Source organism: Aythya fuligula, chromosome 6 (genome assembly GCF_009819795.1).
Source record: "Aythya fuligula isolate bAytFul2 chromosome 6, bAytFul2.pri, whole genome shotgun sequence".
NCBI classification, from domain to species: Eukaryota; Metazoa; Chordata; class Aves; order Anseriformes; family Anatidae; genus Aythya; species Aythya fuligula.
The window spans coordinates 6,697,938-6,724,322 of record NC_045564.1 but is presented as its reverse complement, the minus strand read 5'-3'; the positions used below and the strand labels follow the sequence as shown (position 1 = coordinate 6,724,322).

General features: G+C 42.2%; 1 protein-coding gene across 3 annotated transcripts in view; it reads right to left on the bottom strand.

The window, feature by feature from the left end:
- Positions 1–26,385, bottom strand: part of UNC80 (unc-80 homolog, NALCN channel complex subunit) — a 126,209-nt gene that overhangs the window by 34,686 nt on the left and 65,138 nt on the right. For all 3 annotated transcript variants that reach the window (XM_032189640.1, XM_032189639.1, XM_032189641.1), the window contains 18 exons: positions 24,121–24,318; positions 21,939–22,046; positions 21,020–21,158; positions 16,065–16,246; positions 15,558–15,689; positions 14,393–14,579; positions 13,184–13,315; positions 12,512–12,655; positions 10,717–10,817; positions 9,728–9,814; positions 8,748–8,931; positions 7,973–8,067; positions 6,987–7,076; positions 6,508–6,609; positions 5,358–5,538; positions 3,562–3,830; positions 1,682–1,816; positions 824–962 (listed from right to left, as the gene is read on the bottom strand). In XM_032189640.1, coding sequence (XP_032045531.1) covers positions 824–962; positions 1,682–1,816; positions 3,562–3,830; positions 5,358–5,538; positions 6,508–6,609; positions 6,987–7,076; positions 7,973–8,067; positions 8,748–8,931; positions 9,728–9,814; positions 10,717–10,817; positions 12,512–12,655; positions 13,184–13,315; positions 14,393–14,579; positions 15,558–15,689; positions 16,065–16,246; positions 21,020–21,158; positions 21,939–22,046; positions 24,121–24,318 — 2,605 coding nt within the window. The remainder of the gene's footprint in view (positions 1–823; positions 963–1,681; positions 1,817–3,561; positions 3,831–5,357; positions 5,539–6,507; positions 6,610–6,986; positions 7,077–7,972; positions 8,068–8,747; positions 8,932–9,727; positions 9,815–10,716; positions 10,818–12,511; positions 12,656–13,183; positions 13,316–14,392; positions 14,580–15,557; positions 15,690–16,064; positions 16,247–21,019; positions 21,159–21,938; positions 22,047–24,120; positions 24,319–26,385) is intronic.

The following is a 26,385-nucleotide window of genomic DNA, read 5'->3' as shown; positions in this document are numbered from 1 at the left end:
ATATTTGCAATAACGTTAAAGTCCCATTTTTAGACGAGACTTTGGTGTACAGGAACTCAAGTTAAAGCTACGGTCCCAAAGTGCATAAGTCACTTTGAAAAATGGAACTTGGAAGTCAGATTTTTAGGTAATTCTGATTTTATATGGAAAATACCTGGCACAAAACATACTCATCTACGGTCTCACTGTCAATATACACTTGGAAAGTGCAAATTTGAAAAATAACTCAAAGATTCTTATAAAAATCAGCCAAAATTACTTCCCTGCAAATCACAAAACAGTGAAGTTTTTAAATGCTGCAATGCATGGATAACTACCAAGAGACACAGTGTCCTGGGCACATCACACAGCCATATATATTCTGCTTTGTGATAAATCAGCTCCCTCCTAGAACTCAGCATGGTCGAATGTCTGAATGACATCCATCACTTACTAGTCATAGTCTGCCCACAGGAGAGGATGCTTTTGTTTCCTGCCCACATGGAACAGTGCAGAGGATGACACTGATCTTGTCAGCATAACATTTATTAGGCATCTACATTCTTCACCCACACATGACAAAATTCAGAATGCCAGGGGCTAGCACACTCAATGCAGAAAAAGGAGCTTTGGAATAAAATAAATTAATAATTCCTTTCCTGCAGAAAATATCCAGTGGATAGTGGATAAAATCAACCTTAAAGGATTCATGAGGCATAAGAAACAGATATTACTACATTGTGAGAGAAGAGAAAGACCCTGAACAAATCTTACAGCATGAAATAAATGTTTAACCAATAAATAACAAACCAGAATTACTGAATAAAGGATGATTTGCTGTTACCTAATGACTTGAGAGGCTTTTCTGCTTTCACCAGTTCTAAGATGTCCAAAATGTCTGGAGTCTCTCCCTCTAAAGACTGCAGCAGGTCAAACAGGCACTGAGCTGACACTCCTTTGCTGGTTCCATTGTTCGTAGCATCCTGTTTCAATGACACACATTTGGGGTTGATTTTCTCAGGACCTGTGTGCATCCTGGGAATCTCAAGGAGCTGGAAACCCTTCCTTACCTCCCCCTCCCCCCCCCTTTTTTTTTATTCTTGATTCAATAGACTGATGCTGTAATGGAAACATAATCTGAAAACTGCACACAGCTTTACTCCCCCCAAAAATCAGATCTGTGAAGAAGGATGTGCGTGCTTACAGTGCACGTGCAGTTAGGTTTGGCACTCCCACTTTAAATTAAAATTCCATTAATTAATTTTAACCCACTAAAATGTTAAGTGATTAGTGAAGATTTCAAAACACGGCTAATCCAGTTTTATAGTTCACATGTACTAAAACTTGGCAGTAAGTTTTCTGTTCTTATTGCTGGATTCTAAAAAATGATTTGTGTATGAAGAGTTACAAATCATTATTGTCCTTTTATAACCTATTTATACACAGAAACTTAAAGAGAAACTACATTTACTAGCCTGGATACCAGTGGCTCATTAACTCAGTGCCCCACTCAATTGACTGATAAAAAAAAGTGTGAAGAAGTAAGTTCAGGAAATGGTTCTGTGTAGCATGAAGTGCAGCAAGCACGTGTTCAGTCTGAATTGTGCTGATGCTCCAGCTGTTTTCTTTTTGTGATCTCTGAGGGGGGCTGTCTGCATACACAGGCTTCCCCACACCAAGCCTAGGGAATGCTTTTACTCACAGGGAACTCCAGGAGAGGGGCCACACTGGCGAACAGTTGCAGAATGAAAGGCTTGCGATGCAGAACGTAGAACTGGCGGCAAGCAAACTCTATCGCTTGGCGTAACTGTGGGTTGCTTTCGTAATCAGCATAAACCTGAGCAAATATAAAATGTCATGGAAGTACTACTCCAATGGAAGGGCTCGTCATCTCCTGACCCCAGACTGAATCAACTACGGCCTGACTCCAAGTCAGGAGTGCTGTTGATTGCAGTAGCGGAATTATTCCATGCGTCTTTCATAAGATACAATTCTGTATAGTCACCCCAGAATGGTATGTGACATTTTCTTTTTATTTTTTTGTCCTTCAACAAAAATATTTAGTTTCAGACCTGTAAAAACACCAATATTCTGTCCAGCAGAGGCGTTACTGAATCAGCAGTTTTCCGTTACATGTTTATGTGACTGATTATTCTTAATCAAGAACCTACGTTTGCCCAACCTCAGCAACATCATGTTTTTTTTGTTGTTGTTGTTGTTTTTGTTTGTTTTTGTTTTTTTCTTTTTTTTTTTTCAGACTGCATCTCCAGTTTGTCAAGATAATTTGAACTTCTAGCCCGTTCTCCAACACACTGACATTTCCACCCACATTAAAGATATTTTAAGTTTTTTAGAGTGGCATTTCCTTCAGAGTTGGCCACTGAACCATGCAGCAAACATGTTGCCAAAGATGTGGGATTTGTTTCTCAGAGTTATGTAAACAGTATAACATAGCTAGGAAAAACTTCACTGTGCTTCCTTCTTTTGTCTATATCAATTGCCTGTCTGCACATCTCTGCTAGTACAAGTCTTTGGGAGCTTTGGGGCAGGGGTGCTTAGCATTTTCTTGCTATTTGCTGGCAACAGGTAAGGCCGAGATTTTATGGTGGTGCAAAACTCACAATATAGCACAAGGCTCCTTGAATGTTTCTAAAATTTTTTACTTGTGTGAGACCTTTGCAGAGATGTACTCATTTTTCAGTGGTTTAGTAGCCTGAAGTGCGTCTTGTAGTATGTCTTTAGTACAATTACAAGCCTTTAGCTTGCTTTTGAGGCCACTCAATGGCCTGTTACACTCACAAGAATTTATTTATTTACTAAATTTATTTACTCTTTGAGCCCTGCAGAAAGTGTTACTGTCTATAGACAGTATATTGATGTTTCTTTATTGTCTGTATCTAATTTTTCCCAAATATTAACAGAAGAAGGGTATATATACATATATATACATACATATATATATATACATAAGGGTATATATACATACCACATATATAAAATATATATATGTATATACATACCACAAAGTGAAAAGAAACTCCACCTCTAATGCATGCAATGTTTTCCATCACTCACATGGAAAAGATGCATACAGTTTTTCAAAAACTCTTAGTGTAATTTTCTGTTGCTATTTAAATTGCAGATAATAATTTATTGTACTTTAAAAAAGTTAATACAATTCAGTTTAAGTCAGCGAGTAGCTTGTCTAGATATTTCAACCATTCTCCAAATTTCAGCCATCCCTGGGGGAAAAAACCACCAAGGGAAACCCAGGGTTGAAAAATTTTCAAGAACTTTATATTTCTGTGTGAAAGTAAAGAGTGAGGGAGACAAACATTTACTTAAAGAAGAAAACACAGTCATTTACTCAAGAAGATATGCGAATGCAATCCCAGGAATACTGATTTGTGCCTTCCCACCCTGATCTGATGTTTGTCTTCTCAGAGCCCCCAGAGCCTGAAACCTCACCAGGACTCATCAGATGGCTACAGTCAAGCATAAAGCTTATCCATTAACTCCCAGTTCTATAACAAAATGCCCGCTCTGAAGTCTTCCCTTGTATTGTTGATGGAAATGGCTCACCTGCAGCATGCTGGGGAGGACCCACTGGTACCCACTGAGGGAGAAGAGGTGGTTAAAGTGCACGGCTGTGTTGATGACTGTGGCAGCATACTGCCTCAACAAGGCACTGTCTTCGGGGTGCAGGATCAGGGCACCGTTGAAGACGTTCAAGAACAGCATGATCTCATCCCCCCAGGGGAACTCGCTAGGCATGCCAAGGAACATCTCCTCTAGCAGCTTAATCCACAAGCTTTTCTGAAGAGTGTCAAGACCAAAGAGCTCTTTTCCAGCTGTGGGGGAGAAGAGGCAACAACAATCAACTCTGTCTACAACAGTGAGCCTCACAACACCCCCATAGGCTAAAGGATTCTCCAGAGAACCCTTCCGCAAACACTGACCTTAGTTCTGCCTTTTCAAAGTGACTGCACCCATCCTGCACTTCTGCACATGCCTACAGGGCTTGAGCCAACCACGATTAAAAGCAAAACACATGAAGACTAAGACTGATGAACATCACACGGCAAATCTGCTCCCCTAGTTGGAAATTCTCTTCTTAAAAAGTGAAAGCAAATCTGAGCTTTTATATTCTTCTCACACAACCTGGATGGCTGCATGGATTTATGCTGAATTTTTATCCTTCAGGTGTCCCACACATTACAGGACATCGATGCATAGTTCCAATAATGCTTCTGAAAGCAAGTGTCTTTAGGGCCTGTTACAGAACTGGCCAATGTTTACCACTCTGCAACAGTGGCCTGTTTAATTCTCAAGTCAGCCTGGAAACTCTACTTGACTTTCAGATGAAAGTTCCTAAAAAGAGAGCTGTTTCTATATCTCTCCTACAGAGTCTGCCCGATCTTCATTTAGAGGCTGATGCTTCCACAAAGTGGATTTTGTGCTCTTCTTTTTATGTGTGGTTATGCATAGTGGGGTGTTATGCACTTCCTCTGAACTGTGTTTCATACCTCTGGGTTTGAAAACACTGACCCAATGGCAGGATGTTTGTGGAACAAGCTGGCAACCGGAGTTCTTGAGTTCAGAGAAATCAGTGCAAATACTCCTATGATAGTTACAGAAAAAATTAGGCTAGATGAGACAACCAAAGGTCCCTGACTCAGGCAAGATGAACTTCAAAGCTAATCAGGTGGCTCAAGCCCTTGATTGACTGATTCTACAAATCTCTGTGGATGAAGATTGCACTGCCTCTCTGTTTGTGATTGTAATGTAAAGATTTTTTTTTTTTTTTGGTCCAACTGTGATTTTCTTGTCTGCAATTTGTGTTTGCTGCCTCTTGTCCTATTGTTGCACATTTCTGAGAAGAGCCTGTCTGTTATCACCACAATGCAGCTTTACTGGAAGTCTGCCATGAGGTGCCCTACCTCATGTCTAAGCCTTCTCTTCTTCAAACTGAAGAAGTCCAGGTTCTCGTATGACCTCTCCTCAAATGACAAGTGTCTTGGCTCACTAACCACCACAGCGGCCCTTCCTTAAACCCACTCTGGGGTGTCTCCTGCGTTCTGGTGAGTCCAGAACTAGACACAGTATTCCAGCTGTAGCCTCATGCATAATTTTAATACATAAATAGATTCTCATCTGGGTCCAAAGAAAGTAACTTTGTCTAGAGATGCCTAACATAGCAAAGCTTTTTCTGCTGTTATGCTTACAAAGCAGCAGCTATGTATCATTTTCCCTAGGAAGAGATTTATCAGCCTTCAGTGATGCCACAAGCCTGTGTGTTTCTAAGGCAAATGAAGTTCTTCACATAAACCTTCTGGGCCCTATAAAACCACCAGAAAAAAGCCATTAAAAGGCCGTACCTTGGGGATCATTGAAGAGTGAGAACTCAGCATCAATGGCACTTCGGGGAAATGAAGGCAAACGCAGCAGGTCTTCCTGAAGCATTGATACGTGTGACTGCTTGTGGGCAGTGGGGATTTTCTGGGTCAGCGATATGAGGAACAACACCCGCCCCACCTCTTCTAGTTTGCGGGTGAACACCTGGAAGAGAAAAAGAGACACGGATCAGTGTCAGTCTGGTCAAAAAGCTCTTTACAAAGTATGTACTTTTTTCTAGGTTAGCTTCCACAGCTTTCTCCGATGGTAAAGAGATTGCACTCAAATCCCAGAGGAACCTGCTGAAACTCAGAAAGCAAGTGCTGTGCCCTTCTGCTAGAATTTGCAATGACTGGTGGGTTTTAGCCCCACTCAGCAAAGATGGATTGTGTTCATAAAGGAGTTTTAACACCGCTTTCCATTTCAGTCTTGTAGCAGACCCTGAATAGCTGTCAAATGTTTTGCAACTGTGCTGTCTAGTCTTTTGTAGATCAGTAGAAACTGCCTGTGTAAGCCCCAAGGTGATCAGAGGCAAACCAACTCCAAACTGAAACCCATACAGGTGCAGTTGCTCTCTGCAAGGTCTTAGACAATGGTCAACATCATGTCTGTTTTCTGGCTGGTATAATAAAACTTTTAATACCAAACATTTAAAGTTTAACCGCATTCCACTTCCTTTTTATTTCCTGCTTAGTGTCATCCTTTGCAGATATAGCTAAAGCAACTTTTTTCCCTACTTTTCCCTGTGCTACTGTGACAGGGACAGTGGAAAACGAAGTATGCAGCTTCCTACAGATGGAGTGAATTCAATATTGTCTTACTTTCTAAGGAAATGACACCCTCAGGGGTCTGAAGCACATTAAAAGCACTGCCCTGACATTTTAGGTAGGGTTTAGTTCCTATGAGAAAGCTCCTGGAAGCTGCAGAACATTAGCAGGATCAGACAGATTATCAGGTCTTGAGGCTGGAAGATGGGAGGACAGTGTCTTTGTGAGACAGATTCTGCGCCAAATGCTCCTTCTCCAGAAGAGCTCTCTATCCACATGCAGCATGAGTGGAGGTTTTTAAAGGGAAAGGAAAGGTTTATTTACACGATTTGTTTCTGGGCAGAGGTGTTCAGTGACAGTAAGATACCTGCTTCTGAATGAGCTCTTGACCCTTTTCGGGATGCATCTGTACCAGGTTGAGCTGGGGAGAAACTGACCTCCGGAAAGGATAAATGTCACGGACATAGGTCTGTCAGGAAAAGAAACAATAAAGTGAATTTTAAACAAATGCAAATTGTAACAGCATTACTAGTTAGAACTAAATAAGAGGCCCTTTAGTCTTTTCAGAAACTTTTGGGCAGGGCCTTCCAGACACTGTGAAACATTATGTGAAGCTTTTCTGAGAAAGCTAGACATGAATAATTTAAGAGCCAAGGGACTCCACTTCTGCCTCTCCCCTGTTCTGACAAACTCCCATCTTTCACCACACAACTAAATACCAGACATGTGGTGCCTGCATGTCTGAATTCTGCTTATGGGCTGCCTGTTCTCCTTTAGATAACCCTGATGTTTAAAAAGGGATGAGATGGAAAGGACAAAGTAATCAGTACCTGACCTTTGCCTTACCTTGTTGTAATGAATAAGATTCCATCGCTTATCCATTAAAAAGTAATGAGAAGACTGTGTTTCAGGTATGTTAAAAAACTCCAAACACTCCTGAAGGGGAAGGAAAAGAAACATCCTATTACTTATTCGTTATCTTGTAGAAAGACCTCAATATCCAAAATATGAATATCCAGCTAATAATGTATAAAGGCATAAACCTACTAGGCTCTCACTCTTTTGGCATTAATTCTTAATTTCTTTTTAATCATGAAGTACATTAATATGTTTGGGACAATCAAGGCATGCTGTTATCACAGTCCTGAAGACCAATTTACTTATTTTGATGTCTTCATATTGCATGTATTTGCCTGGCCATATGACCCATATTGGTATTGCAGCTTCCATTTCTATACTACATATTTATCAAGTTTTAGAGGCAGGGGACGTACAGAAACATTGCAGTTCAGAACTTCCAAAGCACTGAGGTGCATGTTTCCCATCAAAACTTAATGTTGGACAAACCTGAGTCTTTTATAAGTCTGTTTCTTATGTAGTTCACATAAAGTCATCCAGGACAAAAGGGAAATGACCTCACAACTCCTAAATCCCAACATATCATTCATCATGGCTAATGAGTCATCATTTCTGCTCTTTCTAATCCTGATCATCCTGTTTAGTGTTGATAAAACCAAAATTTCAGTGATTTATGTACTTATCCAGGGATAATACACAGCAAATACCCAACAAGCTGCACTGTATTCAAATGTACTTGCATTTGTGGGGCTTTGGCTGGCTATGAGGTCAGGGTGTTTCTATTGCCCTTTAATATGGGATTCTGTTTTCTTGCAACCAAGATCTCCTCATAAGAAGACAGAACTGCCTGTCACAACAAGGTGTCTCCCCTGACACTGAACCAGGAAGATCAGGCAGAATGTATTGCTGGCATACAGGTATGTCAGGTAAATGTACTATTGAGCAGTTTGTCCAGTTCGAAAACTCAATCCTACCTTCAGAAGGGCTTCAAACTGTGTGTCCTCATGGACTGGTAACTGAGTTGGGATGTCGCACTCATTCTGTCCATGTACGACAAGGGTCTTTGTGCCTAAAAGAAGAAAAGTAGAGGTACTCTTCCTGGGCTTTTACTTACTTCAGTCTCAAAAGACTGCCCATATAGGATAAGCAATATTTAAAATTCATTCCCGGGCAGACAGACTGTCAGTCCTGCCTGGAATACGTTACGCAATGTTAGCACACTCTCGTAGTTCTACAGTAAATGAGACATCGATCTGTTCCTAAAACATAGAGCTGGTGACTTTAGCAGCAAATCAACTCTGGGGAAGGAACAGGCATAAAAGGTCAAATCTGTTTTTCAGCAAGAAATCTCTTGCTTACTCATGAAGTCCTAGGCTCACAGCACACCCTTCTTGGGCTTTCTTGAGACTTAAATGATAGGTTGCATTAAATCAAACTGAGTCTGAATGGTACAGTCCTAAAAGGATCTTCCTGCCAGTCTTTCACAGCCCAACTGGCACAAAGCTCCACGTTGAAATACCTGTTCTCATTCACCTTCTGTTTGCTTCTTTCAGAGCTCTTAAAGCCGTTTTCTGAATCTCAAGGAATGAGAGGTGGAATTTACTGACTGAATCCTCAACTGAATGAAAACTGACTTAGAAAATGCAGCCATTTGTAGCAGGTCTGATCCAGTTCTGACAGATCTCCCTATTGGTAGAGGGCGGTTGTAAACTTGGAAGTGTAGTAGATGTAAAGACTCTTTTCTTATACCTGGCATTGAGGCAGTCACCAGCAGTTTCACTTCACACTGTTCCTTCTTCATAGTCTGTTTGAGATCCTTGAAAAAAAGGCCTTCAACATAACCCACCACTTCCCAAAGGAAGGTCAGTGTTGCAGAAATGGCATCCATGCCCCACTCACATGGAGTGCGTACAAAATACATGATCAATCCCACCTGCAGGTAATAAGAGTACCAGGTAATACGTATTCTAACTGTGCAGGGCATTGTATAAACACAGAACAAGATCATGATTTTTCTGCCTTTCTTCACTCGGGGTAAATTCATTATACTTAGATCCTGAAAGTTTAAACATACTGCAGAACAATCTGCCTCTACTATTCTTCCTTTTTTTTTTTTTAATAGAAGATGGGGAGTGGGGGCAAAAAGGGCAATTACAGCCCAGCCTTAAAAGGCATTGTAGATGAGGAAAAGGGAGAACATCTGCAATAAGAGACTTCCTTGCCTTATGCTCTGATGTGCTGCCACATAGACACCTGACAAACACTGGAAGGCTCCTGGAGCAGCATAAATCTTGTCTGTTTTTTCATCTCTTAACTGAAAGAACTGCAGCAAATGCATTTTCCACAATCATAAAATAAGCTCCTAGTTTTATTCCAAAGGGACTGTCCAAAAGCAAAGCATTTTCTGAATGAAAATTAAGTAAAATAATAAAAGGTTTCCAGCATTGTGACCCTCCTATTGCTTTACAACTCAGCATCTATGATTTAGCTCAGAAATTCACGACAGGAAGTTTAGAGGTTTAATAAAAAGGTAAAGGTTCCTCTTCCTATAAGGAATAAAAAGCTGATGTAAGCCCAGTATTTTGCATCTACAGCCAGAAGCAGATAGGAATCATAAATGAAAAGACACAGAGCATTTTTTTCTTTGCAGATTGTGGCATTAACTTTTTATGACACATGCAGATAGAGGTGAGATTATGAGCTGCACAGTTTACTCACAAGCTACTCACCAAATAGTTAAAGAGGATATGAGATGTCTGCGCAGGGAAGTCCCCAATGTTCAGCAAAAGCTTCCTTAACATATACATCAGCTCATCCTAAAAGAAGAGCAAATGTTTTCTTTCCATCACAAAATGGAAAATAGATTTCTCCACTTGTCTTCCCCAGCTTTGTTACCTCCCATTTTTCTGCATCCCTTTGTTCAGTTCTGTCTGTTGGTGCGTGAAGTGGCACTCTATGCTTGTGACTGTTCCTACATTTCCCAAAATAATACCCAGGGCACAGCACCCGGGTCAACATCCTTATATTCGTCCTTATATCCTTATATTTCATTTTAAAAAGGCCAATACCTCCTCCTGCCTCCTACTGCCATTTGTCCTGACTGTAGCATCCTGATTCTGCACTCCCTTCTCCCTGTAATAATACTAATTCTTGCTTACCACAACAAATGGCTGCCTAGATAATCTTGCTGAGACACTGTGAAATCTAGCACAGCTCAACTCAGTAACTGTGGTTGCTGGGTAGGAGATCAGGGCAGAATCTAACACTCCTTCTTTTAGAAGCTGCTTTCTTTAATGCAGACTAATTAATTTCTTAAGGTGGGGAGGAAGGCAGGTAGAAGGGAAAAAGTTTCACTGTCAGCCAAGGACAGACAAACAGAGAGACAAGGCCACGAGACCTTTGAGAAAAAACTGAACAGGATGGCATGGGTGAAGGTAATATGGCCTGTTTTTGATAGAAAGGGTTGTGCTTCACTAAGCATCTGTTCATGGCTAGGCTCAGAGCAAGTCACATCCTTAGCAGGGGTAAATGAGCTGTGCCCCATTTACATCAGTGAACAGTGCCTGAAGCCAACTGATGATATGGCCTAAAAGACTTTGAGGCACATTATAATTGCAGATGTTCTTCTCCAGATACTACCCACAGAGGCATTTTGCTTGCAGCTGTTCTCCCCTGCTCTAAGCGATGTACAAGGCCAATGGGGAGAAGAGGAGTTTACCTGTCGGTTGCTTATTGTGAGCTTCTCAAGGAAATGGCGCAGGACTGTAGAGGGGTCTTCAATTAAGCAGTTCCACAGGACCTGCTGAGCAACAGCACTTACTGTAAAACAGAAAGAAAACACAGTCAGAACTCTCTCCCTTAGAAAAGCCTTGAAATGGTGCACTTAGATGCAAATGTTCCTAACCTTCTATTACGATTAGCATTTTTGTACTGAAATACACAGGAGCTGCTTTGAGGCACTAGGATTCCTGTTCACCACTGCAGTCATTTGAAAAAAAAAGTCTAATAACAGAATTGTAGGGGTTGGAAGGGACCTCTGGCAATCATCAAGTCCAACCCCCCTGCTAAAAACAGGTTTCCTACAGTAGGTTGAGCAGGAAAGCATCTAGGCAGGTCCTGAATTTCTCCAGAGAAGGAGAAATTCTTTTACATTGTAAAGAAGTTCTTATGCATGTTTGTGTGGAACTTCCTGCGTTTCAGTGTCTGGTCATTGCCTCTTGTCCTATTGCTGCCTTTCCTAAATTCTGATGATAGGATAGGAATCACTTCAGCTCTGTAGTCAGAAAAATAATAAAGAAATAACTGCTTGGATTCACAACTCCATATGGGCAAATATGTCAATTAAAAAGAAATAATATATATATATATATACTTTTCTTCATGCATGGAAACGCCACCTCATGGTGATTCACTGAGTGACTTTATCTGTTATTAATGGATAGTATTAGATAGTCGGCAGGGGATTATGTTGATGATCAACTCCCCAAAGTGTAATTAATCATAGCCCTGTGAAGATTAACAACAGCTGAGAATTATTCATTGTTTTGTTTTCAGTGCTCAGTTCTTTGTCACAAAATGACATATTATTTAGGTGGCTGGCTACACCCACCCAAAACGGAATAAAGAATGTGACAGAAAGTTAAGTGTGCAATCAGCCATCATGATGGGTGATAAGAAAGGAAGAGCAACAGTCCACCATCTATAAACATTTAAGAGAAACAAATACAGAAGAACCTATTATTACTTTACAAATACATCACAGACCGTAAACAAAATGTTAGAACTGTGTACAGCTGGATTTCCACTTGTCTTTGGATCAAAGAAATATTGGTGGGAATAGGCTTCAGGACGTCTCTAGTCCAAGCCCTGCTTGGAGCAAGACTGTCACCAACACCAGATTATGTCAACCACAGCTTTGTCTAGCCAAGGGTTGATAGCTGCTGTGGAAGGAGATGGATGGAGATGGAGACTGCACTATGCTCCTGGTAGACAAGTTCTTTCCTAATTTGCATCCTGAGCCTCACAAGCTGCAACCTGTGTGGTAGAGTTTCTCCGTTTCCTTTTCATTACACAAAACAAGCCCAGTTTCCACAATCACTCCTCACAGAACACCAGTTTTAGGCCTCTTACTGTCCTGGTATCCCCTTGCTAGATCTTTTCCAGCTTCCCAACATCCTTCTTGAACTGGGAGCCTTTTCAGGGTCCCAAAAGATAGCAAATATCATTGGAAACCCTGAGCAAAGAAGAAAAAGAGCCTACAAGATCACATTTCTGTTTTCCACCCATTTGCAACTAGTTTGTGAGGACTGAAAATGTTATTCATAAGCTTTGTAACAAATATATACATTTATAACATTCTACTAATAGGAAACATGAACTATGAGCAAATCCAAGGTACTATTACACCTGTTCCCACTTTAGTTATGGGACCTAACAAATGAAAATATTTTAAGTGCTGGCAGGTTCTGCCACTCCTAAGCAAGAATCACTTGAAGTGTAATCTAGGTCAGTACCAGCTACTCCATCCTCTCGGACTTCTCCGTCTTCCATCAGATGGACAATGGGGAGCACTGCTGCACAGATGCATGCTGGAAACACAGCCTGAGGTGGTTGTGGCATGTGATGGTTCGGAGTATGCTCTGTAGTGTGTTCTTCATCTGGAGCAGTAAGAAGAGTAGAAGGTAAGTGTCCATGATAAGCTGTGACACTGCACAGGCAGGTCAGATAAAAATTTATGTTAGGTGCTGAACAAACGGAAAAAAATGATAGGCTGCCTGGTCACTGTGCAAGCACAGCAGCTTTACTGTTCATCTCCAAGAAGAAACAGCATCTCCAGTAAACTTCTTGATCAAGAATTTTTATTGTCGATATTATCTTTACTAATTTATATTTCTTTTCTTCTAGACATTACATTTTCCTTTTTTATGAAATCTCATTTCATTACCGTTTTTTGGCCAATATGGTCTCCAAGGCATGACTCAGTGAAAATGAAACATGAAAAGTAAGGGAGGACATTGTGACAGGAAGAATTAATAAAATAATGCATGGCAGTAATTTATTATAAAGAGTTCAAGCCTGAAAATACATTCAGCAAAAGAAAATGTCATCAGCTTTAAAGGTTAGCAGGAAAGGCTTCCAATGAGTGAAATCCTAGGAAAGTATACTCCAAAGCGAAGTCAACCCACCTTCTGCACTGACTGCTGAGCGCACTGACCAGACAGAGCCACGGCGGAAGGAATAGTTCCTATGAGATGTACTGGAGGTGCAGGAAGGACTCACAGAGAGACGGCGGGAGGCCAGGTTGGCAACTTCTTCTACTGACAAAGAGAATGGGAAATGTCAATCGAGATCTAGCTGACAGACTGTAGGGAGCTTTCTGAAGGAGAGCACTTGCAACCAAACTGGCACATTGAAATTTCAAGTCAGGTAACACTCAGAAGGAACAATTTCAAATCTATAAAGAGCAGGTAGGCAATTTGCTCATGCTTTGAGAAACAGCTGAATATTGCTCCATAGGAGTGTTCAGTGCTTTGGTGAGTCACATTTTAACTTGCTTCTCTTCATCTACATCCTATTACCCACCATGGTTGGTGGTGCTTAGTTTTTCCTAAGAATTGTGAATTCTGCTCACATACTTCCCAACGTATGTTTAGATCCAGACACCAGTGTAATTACCTAATTGCATATGCCTTGTAATGACTTCAGTGACATCTTTGTGCTCTCTTAGCTTGAAAATCCTCACCCATAGACTAAGTTTTCAGGGCACAACTCATGCCATGTAACTTTAACCATCTGAAACTTTAGTAATGAGTTTGAGCTGGTCATCTAGACCCTCCCCTCTAGATACTATAAAGACAGAAAATTCTGGAGGCAGTTCACTCTGTCTTAAGCTACGTGTCTTAGGACAAATACCGCCAAATACTCCCACCTTTTAATTATCAATGGATTAAAGTTAAGAAAAAAAATCATTCTTTTTGTCCCATATTCTCACTGTGTTAAAATCAGACCTCCCAAAATGCTGGGAGCTTTGATATATTAAGAGCTCTGAAGTTACATTGATTCTGGCTGAGGGGGAAAGGGGTAAGTGGGGCTCAGGACACAGTGAGTGTTCAATATATCTCAGGTTTTGTGTATTTTTTTTTGCATTTATTTTTAGTTATGATTTTTTCTCAGTCACTTAGACCCTTCAACAAATGAGTGTGGCTGCTCACCACCTTTACAGAGGTATTAAACTGTGGTAGTACTTGCGCTTGCTCTGAGGTGGTGAGCACAGCAAGGCAAGGAATTTCCTAGCATTAATGATTTTCCTGGATGTCACAACCCCAAGCAGTGCTGTATGTTGGTGGCAGGTGCTCCCTGGTTCCTGGAAGGCTTTTCCTGGCCCTGGAGCACACCTTCTTCTTCCTGCTCTGAGCTCGGTGTGCAGGTTGGCTCATAGCAGGCCTCCTGAGTGATTGGGATGGCTGTAATGAGACTGGCTTCCCGACCCAGGCGCTTCTTCTCTTCCTCCTGCTGCAGGTTTTTTAGGATGTGCTCTGCTCGCTGATGGGAACGTGACACTGCTCTGGCTGAAAAGGACTTCTGTCAGGAAGAAAAGAGAAGAAGCACAGCCTGAAGCTGTTGGTTAAGATGCACGCATCCTAGGTTTTTCACTAGGGTCCTCAGCGACATTCAGCAACTCAGTCTGTAAATACAAATCAAAACAGCTCTAGTTGCACCAGGTGCTATGTCTATAACAAGCCTTGGTGCCAACCTCTCCCATGAGGAACACACAAACTGGCACATAGGAAACTGTCAGACAGTTCAAGTGAACTAATTCTTTGGGGAGATAACAGCTGTCTGCTCCTAAGATCTGACTTACTGTCTCTCACAGGCACGTGTTATACAGTAGAGTGCCCCACTGAACAAACAGACAGAAAAGACTTACGCTCATGTAGAATGATGACAAGAAAACTCAGTTTAGGCCACATCTTTTGGTTTTAGTTCCCTCCATGCCCTTACTGAGAAACAGCAATACTCACCCTCATGATATAGAATCATAGAAGGGTTTGGGTTGGAAGGGACCTTAAAGATCATCCAGTTCCAGCCTGTTGCCAGGGGCAGCAACGCCTCCCACCAGATCAGGCTCCTCAAAGCCCCATCCAGCCTGGCCTTGAGCACTACCAGGGATTGGGCATCCACAGCTTCTCTGGGCAACCTGGGCCAGTGCCTCACCACGTTCATAGCAAAGAATTTCTTAATGTCTAGTCTTTATCTCCCCTCTTTTAGCTAAAAGCCATTACTCCCTGTCCTGTCACTAGACTCGCTGACATATAGCCCCTCTCCTGCTTTCCTGTAGACCCCCTGTAGGGACTGGAAGACAGATACAAGGTCTCACTGGAGCATTCTTTTCTCCAAGCTGAACAACCCCAACTCTCCCAGCCTGTCTTCATAGGAGAGGTGCTCCAGCCATCTGAGCATCCTCGTGGCCTCCTCTGGACCCGCTCCAGTAAGTTCCTGTCCTTATATTGGGGGATACAGATCTGCTTATGTCTGGCAGTCCCAGATATCTCTGCTTACCGACTGGTCTTCATTTATAGGGTCTTGCACACTCCCGCTGCACTGAGGAACCCAGGGGGGATCAAACATTGGCACAGATGGCATCCCCAGGACGGGGGAAGGCAAAGTGAAGTTTATACTTGGAGGAGGGATCTAAACAAAGCCATAAAAGACATTTTGTATGACAGCATACTAATATTAATGTCTGTAGTGCTAATTAAATATGAGTACAAGTACCCAAGACATTAATTACCTCTGCAAAGTATTCCCAGCTCTGCATTTCACTACAATGTAAGACTGTACAACAGACAGATTTCTTTCTTTCTCTGGTGTTTATCTTGACCCCATTATGCTTCTCCCATTTTTAAACAGGAGTTCTACACATCATCTCCCCCTCTGGTGTGACTTACATGATGATTTCTTTCTCTAAACTGATTTTGAGGCAATTTCATGGCAGCATGTCACAACACGTCTACCCCAGAAGACAAACCACACATGGCAACGTTGTGTTTCATGTGTCCTATCTACCTTAAAGATCTGTTGTGCTCCTTCTTCCATCCTTGGCCAGACTTGATATCTAAACCTCCAGAGTGTGTGAAATTTGAGAATGGCATTCAGTCTTTGCACTGTCTCTGGGTGATGAAATTCGGACATCAGCATGTCAGAAACAGCCTCTGGCACTTTCACAGCACACAGCAGGAACATGGCAGCTGCAGGGAGAGAACATCTGATCATCTGTTTTGCTTATTACTGTGTTTATCTGGCAGGAAATTTTGCAGCTGTATAAACTCCCACCAGAAAGAAACTTTGGCTCCAAAAATAAGATCAGCAGTCTACCAGGCTTAGCAAAAATTGTACTGCTTCATGAAACCAAGCATGTGTGATTCTACCTTTTGGAACCTTGCAGCATTATCTGTGCAATGTTTTTTAAAAGTTCTGTCAAACCTGCTTTTAAAATAAAATACAGCTTTGCTCTTCTCACTAACATCTCAGTCGCGAGTGGTTTAAAGTAAGAAGCAGCTCCTGAATAGCAGGACTAATTCAGTTTGGCTTTCTAAAATTTTATTTCCGAGTGCCTTCTGTGATGGTTAGTAAAGACTGGTTTAAGAGCTCAGCCTTTCCCTCAGTGCAGGAGGCAGTGGCCCAACAGAAGGCTCACTTGTCTATTTTCATGGGATAAAAACAAAAACAAAGGTTCTTAGCTAGCTAGGCACCATGCAATGACTGCAATCTGCTCAAAGACAAAATTGAGTTGCTATATATTGGGAAGCAAAGGACAAGATCCCAATGGAAGACAGCACAACAGAAGTTGAACTGGCCCATAGTTGCTTCAGTAAAGCATATTTGAATATAAACAGACATAGCCCAACTCCAGCCTTGTGGAGGCCAATTAATTTAGATGTGTATCTGAGGGGCACTGAGCAGGAACCAAAGGAACAGTGCAGTGCTGCTGTGGGAGTTTTGTGGGTGTCAGCACCCACGGCTTCTTTGTATGACAACTAGCTTACCACAGAAAGACTGGAGGCAATTTGTCTAGATTTGGTGACAATTCCTCCCCACAGCAGAAGGAGGACATTTGCCATCTTGTTTGCCTCACCACTTATTCAGAAGGTGCAAGGCACGAGAGCTGTGCTAATGGGAGGCAGTCAGGACACATGAAGAAGGACACAGCTGCCCTTTGACTGCTTAGGTCCCGCCTTGCACTGCAGAGACTCCTGGTTCTGCTCCAGCATCATGCTCCAAATCTGCAGGGCCCCTCCTGTTTCACCACCTCAGAGAACGTTCTGCTCTTCACTGTTTTAACTGCATCCATGTCGGGTCTTAGTAGGGCAGATGTGAAAGTGTGAGCTCATTCTGAAAGCTTTCCATACCCCCAGAAAATAAATACATCCCGGAATGGGGTCAGTAGATGGTGCTGTTGTCCAGTAACACGGAAGTTTCTTTTACCCAGCTTGGGGATAGAAATATTGTGAGTGTTCAGGTCTGCCCTTAATGACTGATTTATGCTGGGGCTGAAATCACTCTTGCTAACAGGACAGCTACCTACAGACCCTCAAATGGATTTTAATCCTCCCTTCACGAAGGGGAAAAGGAGAAAGATGTATCTAACAGGCTGTATTAGAGGAGCAGCCAGCCAGCACTCCTCAGAAAGAGCAGCAAAGCTTTATTACCTTCTCTGTGAGCCCGAGTAAGGTTTTGATACAGGAAAAAGAATATTCCTCCAGAAAGGAGCTGAAGGGGGAGAAAGGAGTGCAGCCTCAGGCAGCTTGTTTCTCTTTATTTTGCCGCTCTCTATTCCTGTTTGCACATTTGGCCCCATGTATTGGGTTTACATGGTGAGGCGTTGGTAGCGGGGGGGCTGCAGTGTGGTCTCTGTGAGAAGAGACCAGAGGCTGCCCCTGTGTTGGACAGGGCCAGTTCCAGCTGGATCCCAGATGCAGCTGCTGCTGGCCAAAGCTGAGCCCGTGAGCTGGTTAAGCCCCTGTGAAAATGTATTTAAAAGGGAAAAAAATGCTGTGCAGCAGCTGCAAAAGAGAAGATTGAGAAATAACAGGAGAAAAACAACCCTGCAGACCCCATGATCAAGCGAAGGAGGAAGGAGTGCTCCAGGCATCAGAGCTAAAGTTCCCCCTGCAACCTGAGGGGAAAACCATAGTGATGCAGGCTGCCCCCCTGCAGCCTGCAGAGAGGAGCCCACGCTGGAGCAGTCCGTTCCTGAAGGAATGCACCTTGTGGTACAGACCCCTCCTGGGGCAGTTCTTGAAGAACTGCAGCCCGTGGAAGGACCCATGTTGGAGCAGCTCATGAAGGACGGCAGCCCATGGGAGGGATCCCATGCTGGAGCAGGGGAAGAGCAGCAAAGTGTTATGAACTGATGTCAACTCAATTCCCCATCCCCCTGCACTGTTCAGGGAGGAGGAGGATGTAGAAGAACCAGGAGTGAAGATGAGTCTAGAGAGAAGGGGGAGGTGGGGAGGTGTTTGCAGTTCTCGGTATCCTAATCTGTTATTAAATGGCAGTAAAATAAATTAATCATCCACAATGCAAGTCTCTTTTGCCTGTGACAGTAACTAGTGAGCAAACTCCATCCTTATCTTGACCCTCATTGTTTTTCCCTGTTATTTTCTCCCCTTGCCTTGCTGAGGAGGGGGAGTGAGAGCATAGCTTGGCGGGCATCTGAGGCACTAAAGAGGACTGCAGTGGGTTAGCTTTGTCTGGTCTCTCACTGAGATAAAAGCTCTTTAATGAGAGACAAATAAAGGCTGCATGTGGTAGCTAAAAGAAAAAAATATGTATTTTCTACTCCCCATAAGCAGGTGATGTCCAGCCACTTTCTGGGAAGCAGAGCCTCATGGCTGTTGCTTCAGAAAACAAATGCCTTCATAATGAATGTCCCCTGCTTCCTCCTCCCTTCTTTTAGCTTTTACTGCTGAGCACAACATCGAATGATATGGAATAACAGACCTTTTGGTCAGTTTATGTCAGCTGTCCTGGCTGTGTCCCCTCCCAACCTTTTGACCACCCCCAGCTTGGTTGGTGACTTTGCTGGAGGCAGAGGGTTGGAGAGACAGCCTTGGTACTGTGAGAGCACTGCTGAACAGTAGGCGAAATTTATGTGTCATCAGCACTGTTCTAGCCACAAATGCAAGGCACAGCACTATAGGGGCTGTAATGAGGAAAGCTAACTCCATCCCGGCCAGACCCAATACACCTGGGAAACGCAAAGGGAAAGGGAAGAGCACAGAGAAGGCCCATGGGCTGAAGAAGTGCACTGTGTAGTGGAGGAGCAGATAGAAAGTGAAGAAACCAGAACTGATGAAGAACACTGAATGCAGATTCAAACAATGGACTTCAGGGCAGAATTTATTGCTGCCTGTGGAAAACAAAGGACTGGTAAGCTAGATGGAAGTGTGAGGGAGAAAGGAGAGAAGTCTGAGAACACTTCAAAGCTCTTGCATGGCCAGCAGCTTTTGATAAAAATACCCATAATTTAATCTCCACTGTAAAAACATCTGTTATGGCTCCCTTGGGTGTACAAATGTGTGGAAGATGGTAGTATTTAAGATATTCCCTTGGGTGGGTTCTGGGGGAAGAGAAAGGTAGAATTTGAAATTTGTGGGAGACTGGCTCAGATATGTATTTAATTGCTTTAATTTGTGGTTTGTTTAAGAAATCTGTGTCTTGCATTTGAGCCATGTTCACTGTTTCTAGGGTTGTGGCCCATGATCTCTGAACATCTGACAGGACAATAAAACTAGAAGGGACCTCCCAAGTCACATATCTAATTCCTTTCACAAACTATTGAACCTGAGTGCATTTGCTCTCTTTCCTGGTGGTTAGAAATCTTGTTTTCCCCCTGAAAGAAGTCATACTCATCTTTATGCTTACCATGGCTTAAACATTTCTTCCTCCTTGCCAGGTCTACTGTATTTATGCAAAGCAAGTGTATTGCCTCTCAGTCTTCACCTCAATCAATTAAATAAATACCCTTATCATATAGATTCTTCATTCTTCCTCCTGTCCTCACAGTCTTTCATTGTACCTGTCCATGCAAATGTCTCTTTCTTCAGTGACTGGAATTGTGCCCGAATGTGCTGTGCTCTAGGTAATTGTATGATATGCTTTATGACATCACCAATACTTTTTATCTCCAAAAAAATATCTCTGTGGAAGCATTTATTGCTTCCACATCTGAATTCTGCTTGGTAACTCACAGTCATCCTGTGGCCAACTGATACACACTCTGAACTCCTCTTCATGTCTATCAGTTCCATGGGAAAAGATCCAAACTCATAACAGAAAATTCACTGCTAGTTTGTAAAGACAATCGTACATTTTGTAGTAAGAGATTTCATCCCCTTTTTGGAGTTGCTTTTCTAAGGTAACACACTATATGTGATATTCTGATGTTCTTCAGTCTTAAAAATGCCTCTCAGTTATGTGCCATCAGCAAATATCTGCACAATCTAATACCAAGAGGGAATGTAAAATTTAAATGCCATACCATACGACTACCCATTAAGAAACACTGCTGTTTCCATGCAACAGGAGAATTTTTCTCTCAGCACAGCAGAAGTAGCTGTGACAGTTCCACTTCCATTCCGTTTCCTAGTTTTTGCAGCAGCTCTCAAATGGTACTAACAATTTCCATGAGGCAACATACCAAATACTTCAGTAAACTCTGGCCAGATTATATCACTGTTTCCTCTGTCTAGAAACCCTAGAGACACAAATCACCAATATTATTTCTCTTATCATCGACCACAACCAGGGCTGTGCAGATTGTCTTCCTTCTGTCTTCCTTCTGACCACCTCTTTTATAGAGAGCACAAAAGTATGTGGTCTATGAAAACCAAACAGCCATCAGGAAACCCTTGGTGTCATTAAGACTTCCTCCACTAGAAAGCTGTCTTGCAAGGCCCTGTGACCTCCTGTGAGTTGATCTGTCTGGCTAGCCACACTAACTGATTTGGTTCCCTTACCTGCTGCTCCAGCCATGTGCTCATCCACACTGAGAAGAAGCTCCCATGCTGCAGGCTGTATGTCCCCATACATCTCTTCTGTAAGGATAGGAGCTGCTTTGATTAGCAGTGACAAAGGTGCAGGGGAGAGGCTCATTACCTGGGGAAAGAAAAAACAAATGACAACAAAAAAAAGCTGTGCCTTACAGCTGAGCTGTATAATCTATCCCCAGTGAACAATACACTCAGTAAAATTTTAAAAACAACAACAAAAAAGCACACCCTAGTTTTGGACTGCACATTACTCACTGATTGCTTCTAGTTTCAGCCATTTCAGATAATGTTCCACAGAAAAATGTTGCTTTTAGCCTACACTAAAACAGCAGTATTTGCAAGCTAGTTCCATCTCTGATGCTAGTGACGTATGTCAACAAAGCATGGAGAAAGAGGACAAAAAGCAAGCAAAACTCTTCCAAGGTGATGCACAAACAGTGATATATACCCATGAAAATCCCACAGACAACCAAGAAAAGGCCTGTGAACAGCCCATTGCTTCTTCAGGAACATGGAACAAGAAAGAACATAGGAAATTACTGCTGTACACTGGCAGGTGGTTTCTAAACGTATTTGTGGATTCATTTTTATTTTTTGTATCCCCAATCTTGATGCACTTATCTCCATGGGAATCCAGAGATGCTGATTACCATTTAATGGAGCTACAAGTTTAAAGGACTTTTTTTGACAAGAGTTACCTCAAGAGGCTTAAATTTAGCATTACCCAGCTGGGGAAAACATGCAGGGCTGAATTAATCAATATTCAGCAACGACAATTCTTTCCTTCACACAGGCTTAAAGATCCATACATATTTTCCTTCCTGCTGCAGTTTGAGCTGACATTTATGTAGCAATCTCCCCAACCAGCATATGGCTCAGTCAGTACCTGGTGCCTAATATATTTTAACATTCCAGAGTCCTTCTTCCCTTCCAAGTTGATATCGATCACTCTCTTTTTTAGGGAGGGAGTTCTGAGGCATGACTTGTCTGAGCACTGAAAGGAAAAAAAAAAAAAGAAAAAAAAAACACAAAAAAGAAAGTCGAGTTCACATTTTTATTTCCAAAATTTAGAAAGGGAGATCACAGATAAAAGAAATTTCCATGCACTAGAAGCTGCCCAGTACCAGAGGTGCAGTACAAAGCCTTCTCCAGTGCTAGCAACATGCCTGGTATCAGTGAATGAGATGGTATATCTTGTCCCATTTTCTTCTCTTTTTAACATCTCTTTTCACATTAAAAGCTTAAAGCTGTGGCCTGTGAACCAAATCATGAATGTGAATATGCTTTGTGTAATCTTCACAGGTGGTACAACCAAGTATTTTAGGTGAACAGCCCTTTTAGCACTAAGAGGTACAAAGTCCACAGCTTCCCCCCAAAAATCCAACTCAGCCATTTGCTGCATACAACTTCAAAATTCCTCTTAGCTATGCTTATCTTTTCTTGTTCCTCAGAAAGCGTGTGACAACTCGCTTCAAGACTTGAGCTCATGCCAGCCTGAGAGATGTCCCTAACAGATTGCCAATGACAGTGACAAGGACAGATCCTGTTTGTGTTCATCATCCACAAAACCAGGGACCTTTCCCAGAATGGCAGGTTTCCATAGACTTTTCTCCTCAAGCTGATGGTCTGTTGATTAAAACAGGGTCTCTCATTTATCAAGGGGCTCACGAGCCCCATGGAACACACACAGCCAGACCTGCATAGTGCAGCTGCCTCCAACCTTTCAAACTGCAAACTATGAGAGTAAAGGAGAGGCTCCTCTGGAACCCAGATAACTGGAAACGGTGCCCAGGCAGCCAGAGAATGACAGCACTTCAGGTATACCAGAGCAAGAGGAACAGAGGAGGCCTACAGGTATGTAAGATACTAATGTGATCGATCGCTCTTCTGCAGCGAGGTCTGTACAAACACGGGACGTGTTTGGAGGAAACCTTATTGCCTCCCAAACTCTTTTTTCCTTGCTGTTGCTTAATGGCCATGACGGTTGGAAGGATGATGAAACATACACGACACTGCTTTGCAATTCAAAGCTGGAGATGAAACAATACACAGTAACAGTGTTCTTTTGCTACCTTTCATGAATGCTGCCAGCTGCTCATCTCAAGCCTGCTTTCTGTGGAGAAAGCAACTGTCTCTCTTCCTTAATACCTAATTGATACACTGCTTTTTCTGTGCCAGAGGGATTATATGGGGGTAACTCTTTCCAGGAAAGCAGAATCATTATCTCTTGTTTCATGTGCTCTGTGCTTTGTTCCATAAAGATACCCTTCAAATTCTAACTTGGCAGGAAACAAACAATCTGCTGGTTGATGAAGAAACGTTTTAAACTTGTCTCATAACTTCTACATCCACTAATATGGATGATAGCCTCTTTACCCAACTGAAATCTTGATGAGAGTTTCCTGAACACTTCTGCTTTCAATGTTACTGCTAAGCAGTTGGATGACTCCACCATTACAGGTACTCAGAATAATTGTCATCTGTCTTCTGCGATGAAGACTATGAAAGTATTTACTAGACATTGACATTATTCATTTGGTACCTCTGTGGGCATTTTACTGAAAGCACAAATCTATTTCCAGTGAAGATAAAGGCGCCACTCCTATGGCAAAAAGGGTACGATCTTGTTTACCTTGCAGAACTGATCATTAAAAGTGTGTCACTAATGACAGCATAACATGAAAGACTAATGAATGCAACTCTTGGAACCGATCTGAGAGTTCAGACCTAAAAGAAATGTTATGCAAGATTTTACAAGAATTTCAAGAATGATTCTTCTTAACAGACAAGAAGGAACAAGAAAAAAAGGGACTAGACTCCAGGGGCTGATCAGCAACCAACATTCTTCCTAAACAACACACATTACATTCTTTCCATAGTGCTAAATGATTCAACAGTTTTTTAAGCAGGACTGGGTTTAGGAAAGCGCTGTGTTCATTTTGTCATGAAAGTACTCTGTCTGAATGCATTATGCAGTTCTTGAAGGTAATTATGCCCTGTTCAGAAAAATAAACAAACAAACAAACAAACAAACACATGGAAACAGTCTGCTTTTTCCAAATACTCACTTCCTTTTGCTTTTTGCCTCTTGCAGCACTGTTCAATGTGCTGTTTTCTCGGAGAGAGTCCACTGTGTCTCCATAGAGGAGTTTGATGGCGCGGACAAGGCGAGCACAGGACCGGCTGTGATGGAGGTAGCAGTGTGGGTGACAGTAGTCAATGTGGGTACATATGAAACTTTGCTGATTGCATAATAGGATCATAACCTTGAAAGGAATAAAAGAGGACAGTTACCTATAGAAAGGAGAGTTACACAGAGAACTGCACAGCTAGTGATAGGGATAGTCAAGCTGACTTCCACAACCTAGCCCGGAAGGCAAAAAGCTCAACACAGCCTTTTGAAAAGTTAAGCCTGTCTGTGCTGAGCTCCATACTTGCAAGTAGTTTACAAACTGACTGGGCACAGCTAAATAAATATCAGTGTTAACAAAGCAGACAAAGAGACAGAGCTGGTGTAGATACGTGTATTTAGCTAGTAGCAAGATTAAGGTTGAGGAAAACAACATTCTCTTCAGTTCTCTTCAGAAAAGCTGTTGTATCACCACTCTAAGATGAGGGCTTAGACTAGAAATTGTCAACTATTTAATCATCATCAAATCTGCAAACCCAGCAAGTTCACCTTCAATGAAAAAGAAACAAAATGTCTCAGTATGCTTTCAGTCAGGAATAAGTTGCACCAGTGGTTACTGTATGCTTCCCTTGCTCTGCTCAGGTAGGCCCATCCAACCTAGCTTTATGTTAGCTGTCTCAGTTACTGTTTCTTGTGGTGGTGCCATATGGCAGCAGGGAGCTGCAAAACCCATCTAAGAATAAATATTTGGGCATTTAGCTATGCTGAACCCTGCTGTGCTGCAGCAACACAACTATTAGCCCCTAAACTAATTAATTAAAAGCAGCCTTGGGTAGGTCTACACTTCAGTGAGCGCACTCAGGCATTTAAGACCTGTACACAGGTCTTCATGTCCCACACAAAACCAGACACTTTGAAGCACTCTGAGGAAAACACCCTGGGTTTTCTTTTTTTTAATTATTTTTCTTTTTTTTTCTTTTTTTTTTTTTTTTTTTTTTTTCCCTGGCATCTGTAAGCTGTTCACATTGTAGATCACAACTGGCCTTTATGAACCTTCCTCTTCATCCCACAAGCTAGTGTGGAAATACCCAGAACTAACAGAAAGAGGCTACCCCACATTTTCCATGCATTTATTGTCTGTGCCACTGCAGTCTCCCTGCTCTCTCAAAAGACAGCCACATCACTCTCCACTCTCAGACATTTAGGCTTTTGGAAAGTCATGAGCTTAATTTAGGATAAATCTGAGTGGCATATGTATGATTCTTGTCTTTGCCAGCCTGTTCTGGCATCACATTATTTTGGGGTCAATCAGGAATAACTCAAGCCACTACTGTTGTATCAATCTGTGAACAGAAAATCTGATCAGCACTGTATAGCCTCTTATCTAGCCTCCAGTACACTGCTATAACTTGTATTTTCAGCACACTGACACAGGCGAGGACTTCACACTTGGGGCTGCCATAGAAGAAATACTGGTGCATGCATAGAAGCAACAGGATCCAGTGATCCTTTTGAGTGGTTTGCTCAAGACTGTAAAGTACAGCTTTTTGTTTTGCTGCCGTTTTAGTTACCATCTACCCACACCTTTCCAATAAAAATAAAAAAATAAGGTTCTCATGCAATATTGGTACTTGCGTGGCATTAACTTGAAGAGGTGATTTTTCAAATCTTCCTTTCTCATATGCAGGCTAACCATACAAAGTGAGAAAAACAGCTCAAGTTCCACTCAGTTTATGCCTCATATTTCTGAGTCCATACATCCCCCTACTTTGCGAAAAGGCACCATGCCTTATCCTAAGCTGCTAGTTAGGGAGTTGACTATTCTCTAGTAATTCACCTTGGAGTGTACACATTCATGTCTACATACTCAGATTAGTTCACTGGAATTTTCACTGGAATTTCCAATTTAAATGTAGTCATTACCACTAACATTAGCGTAGTGACAGAGAAGCAGGGAGACAGTCCAGGGATTCAAGTACTGGCTTGGAAAACGGGACATTCAAGCTCCCTGCCCTGCCACCCTCTTCTAAAAATTACAGCTACCAGGAACTGCTTCTGACATCACAGTACTGGATTAAGCCTGTTCTTGTCCACATCCTGGAGTAATAGGGCAGCTGAGAGCAGGCTATGTGAAATACCTGGGGGAAAGAGGAGGATATTGACTCATTCTTGGCAGCTGTCTTTCCCTCAGGAAAGGCAACTC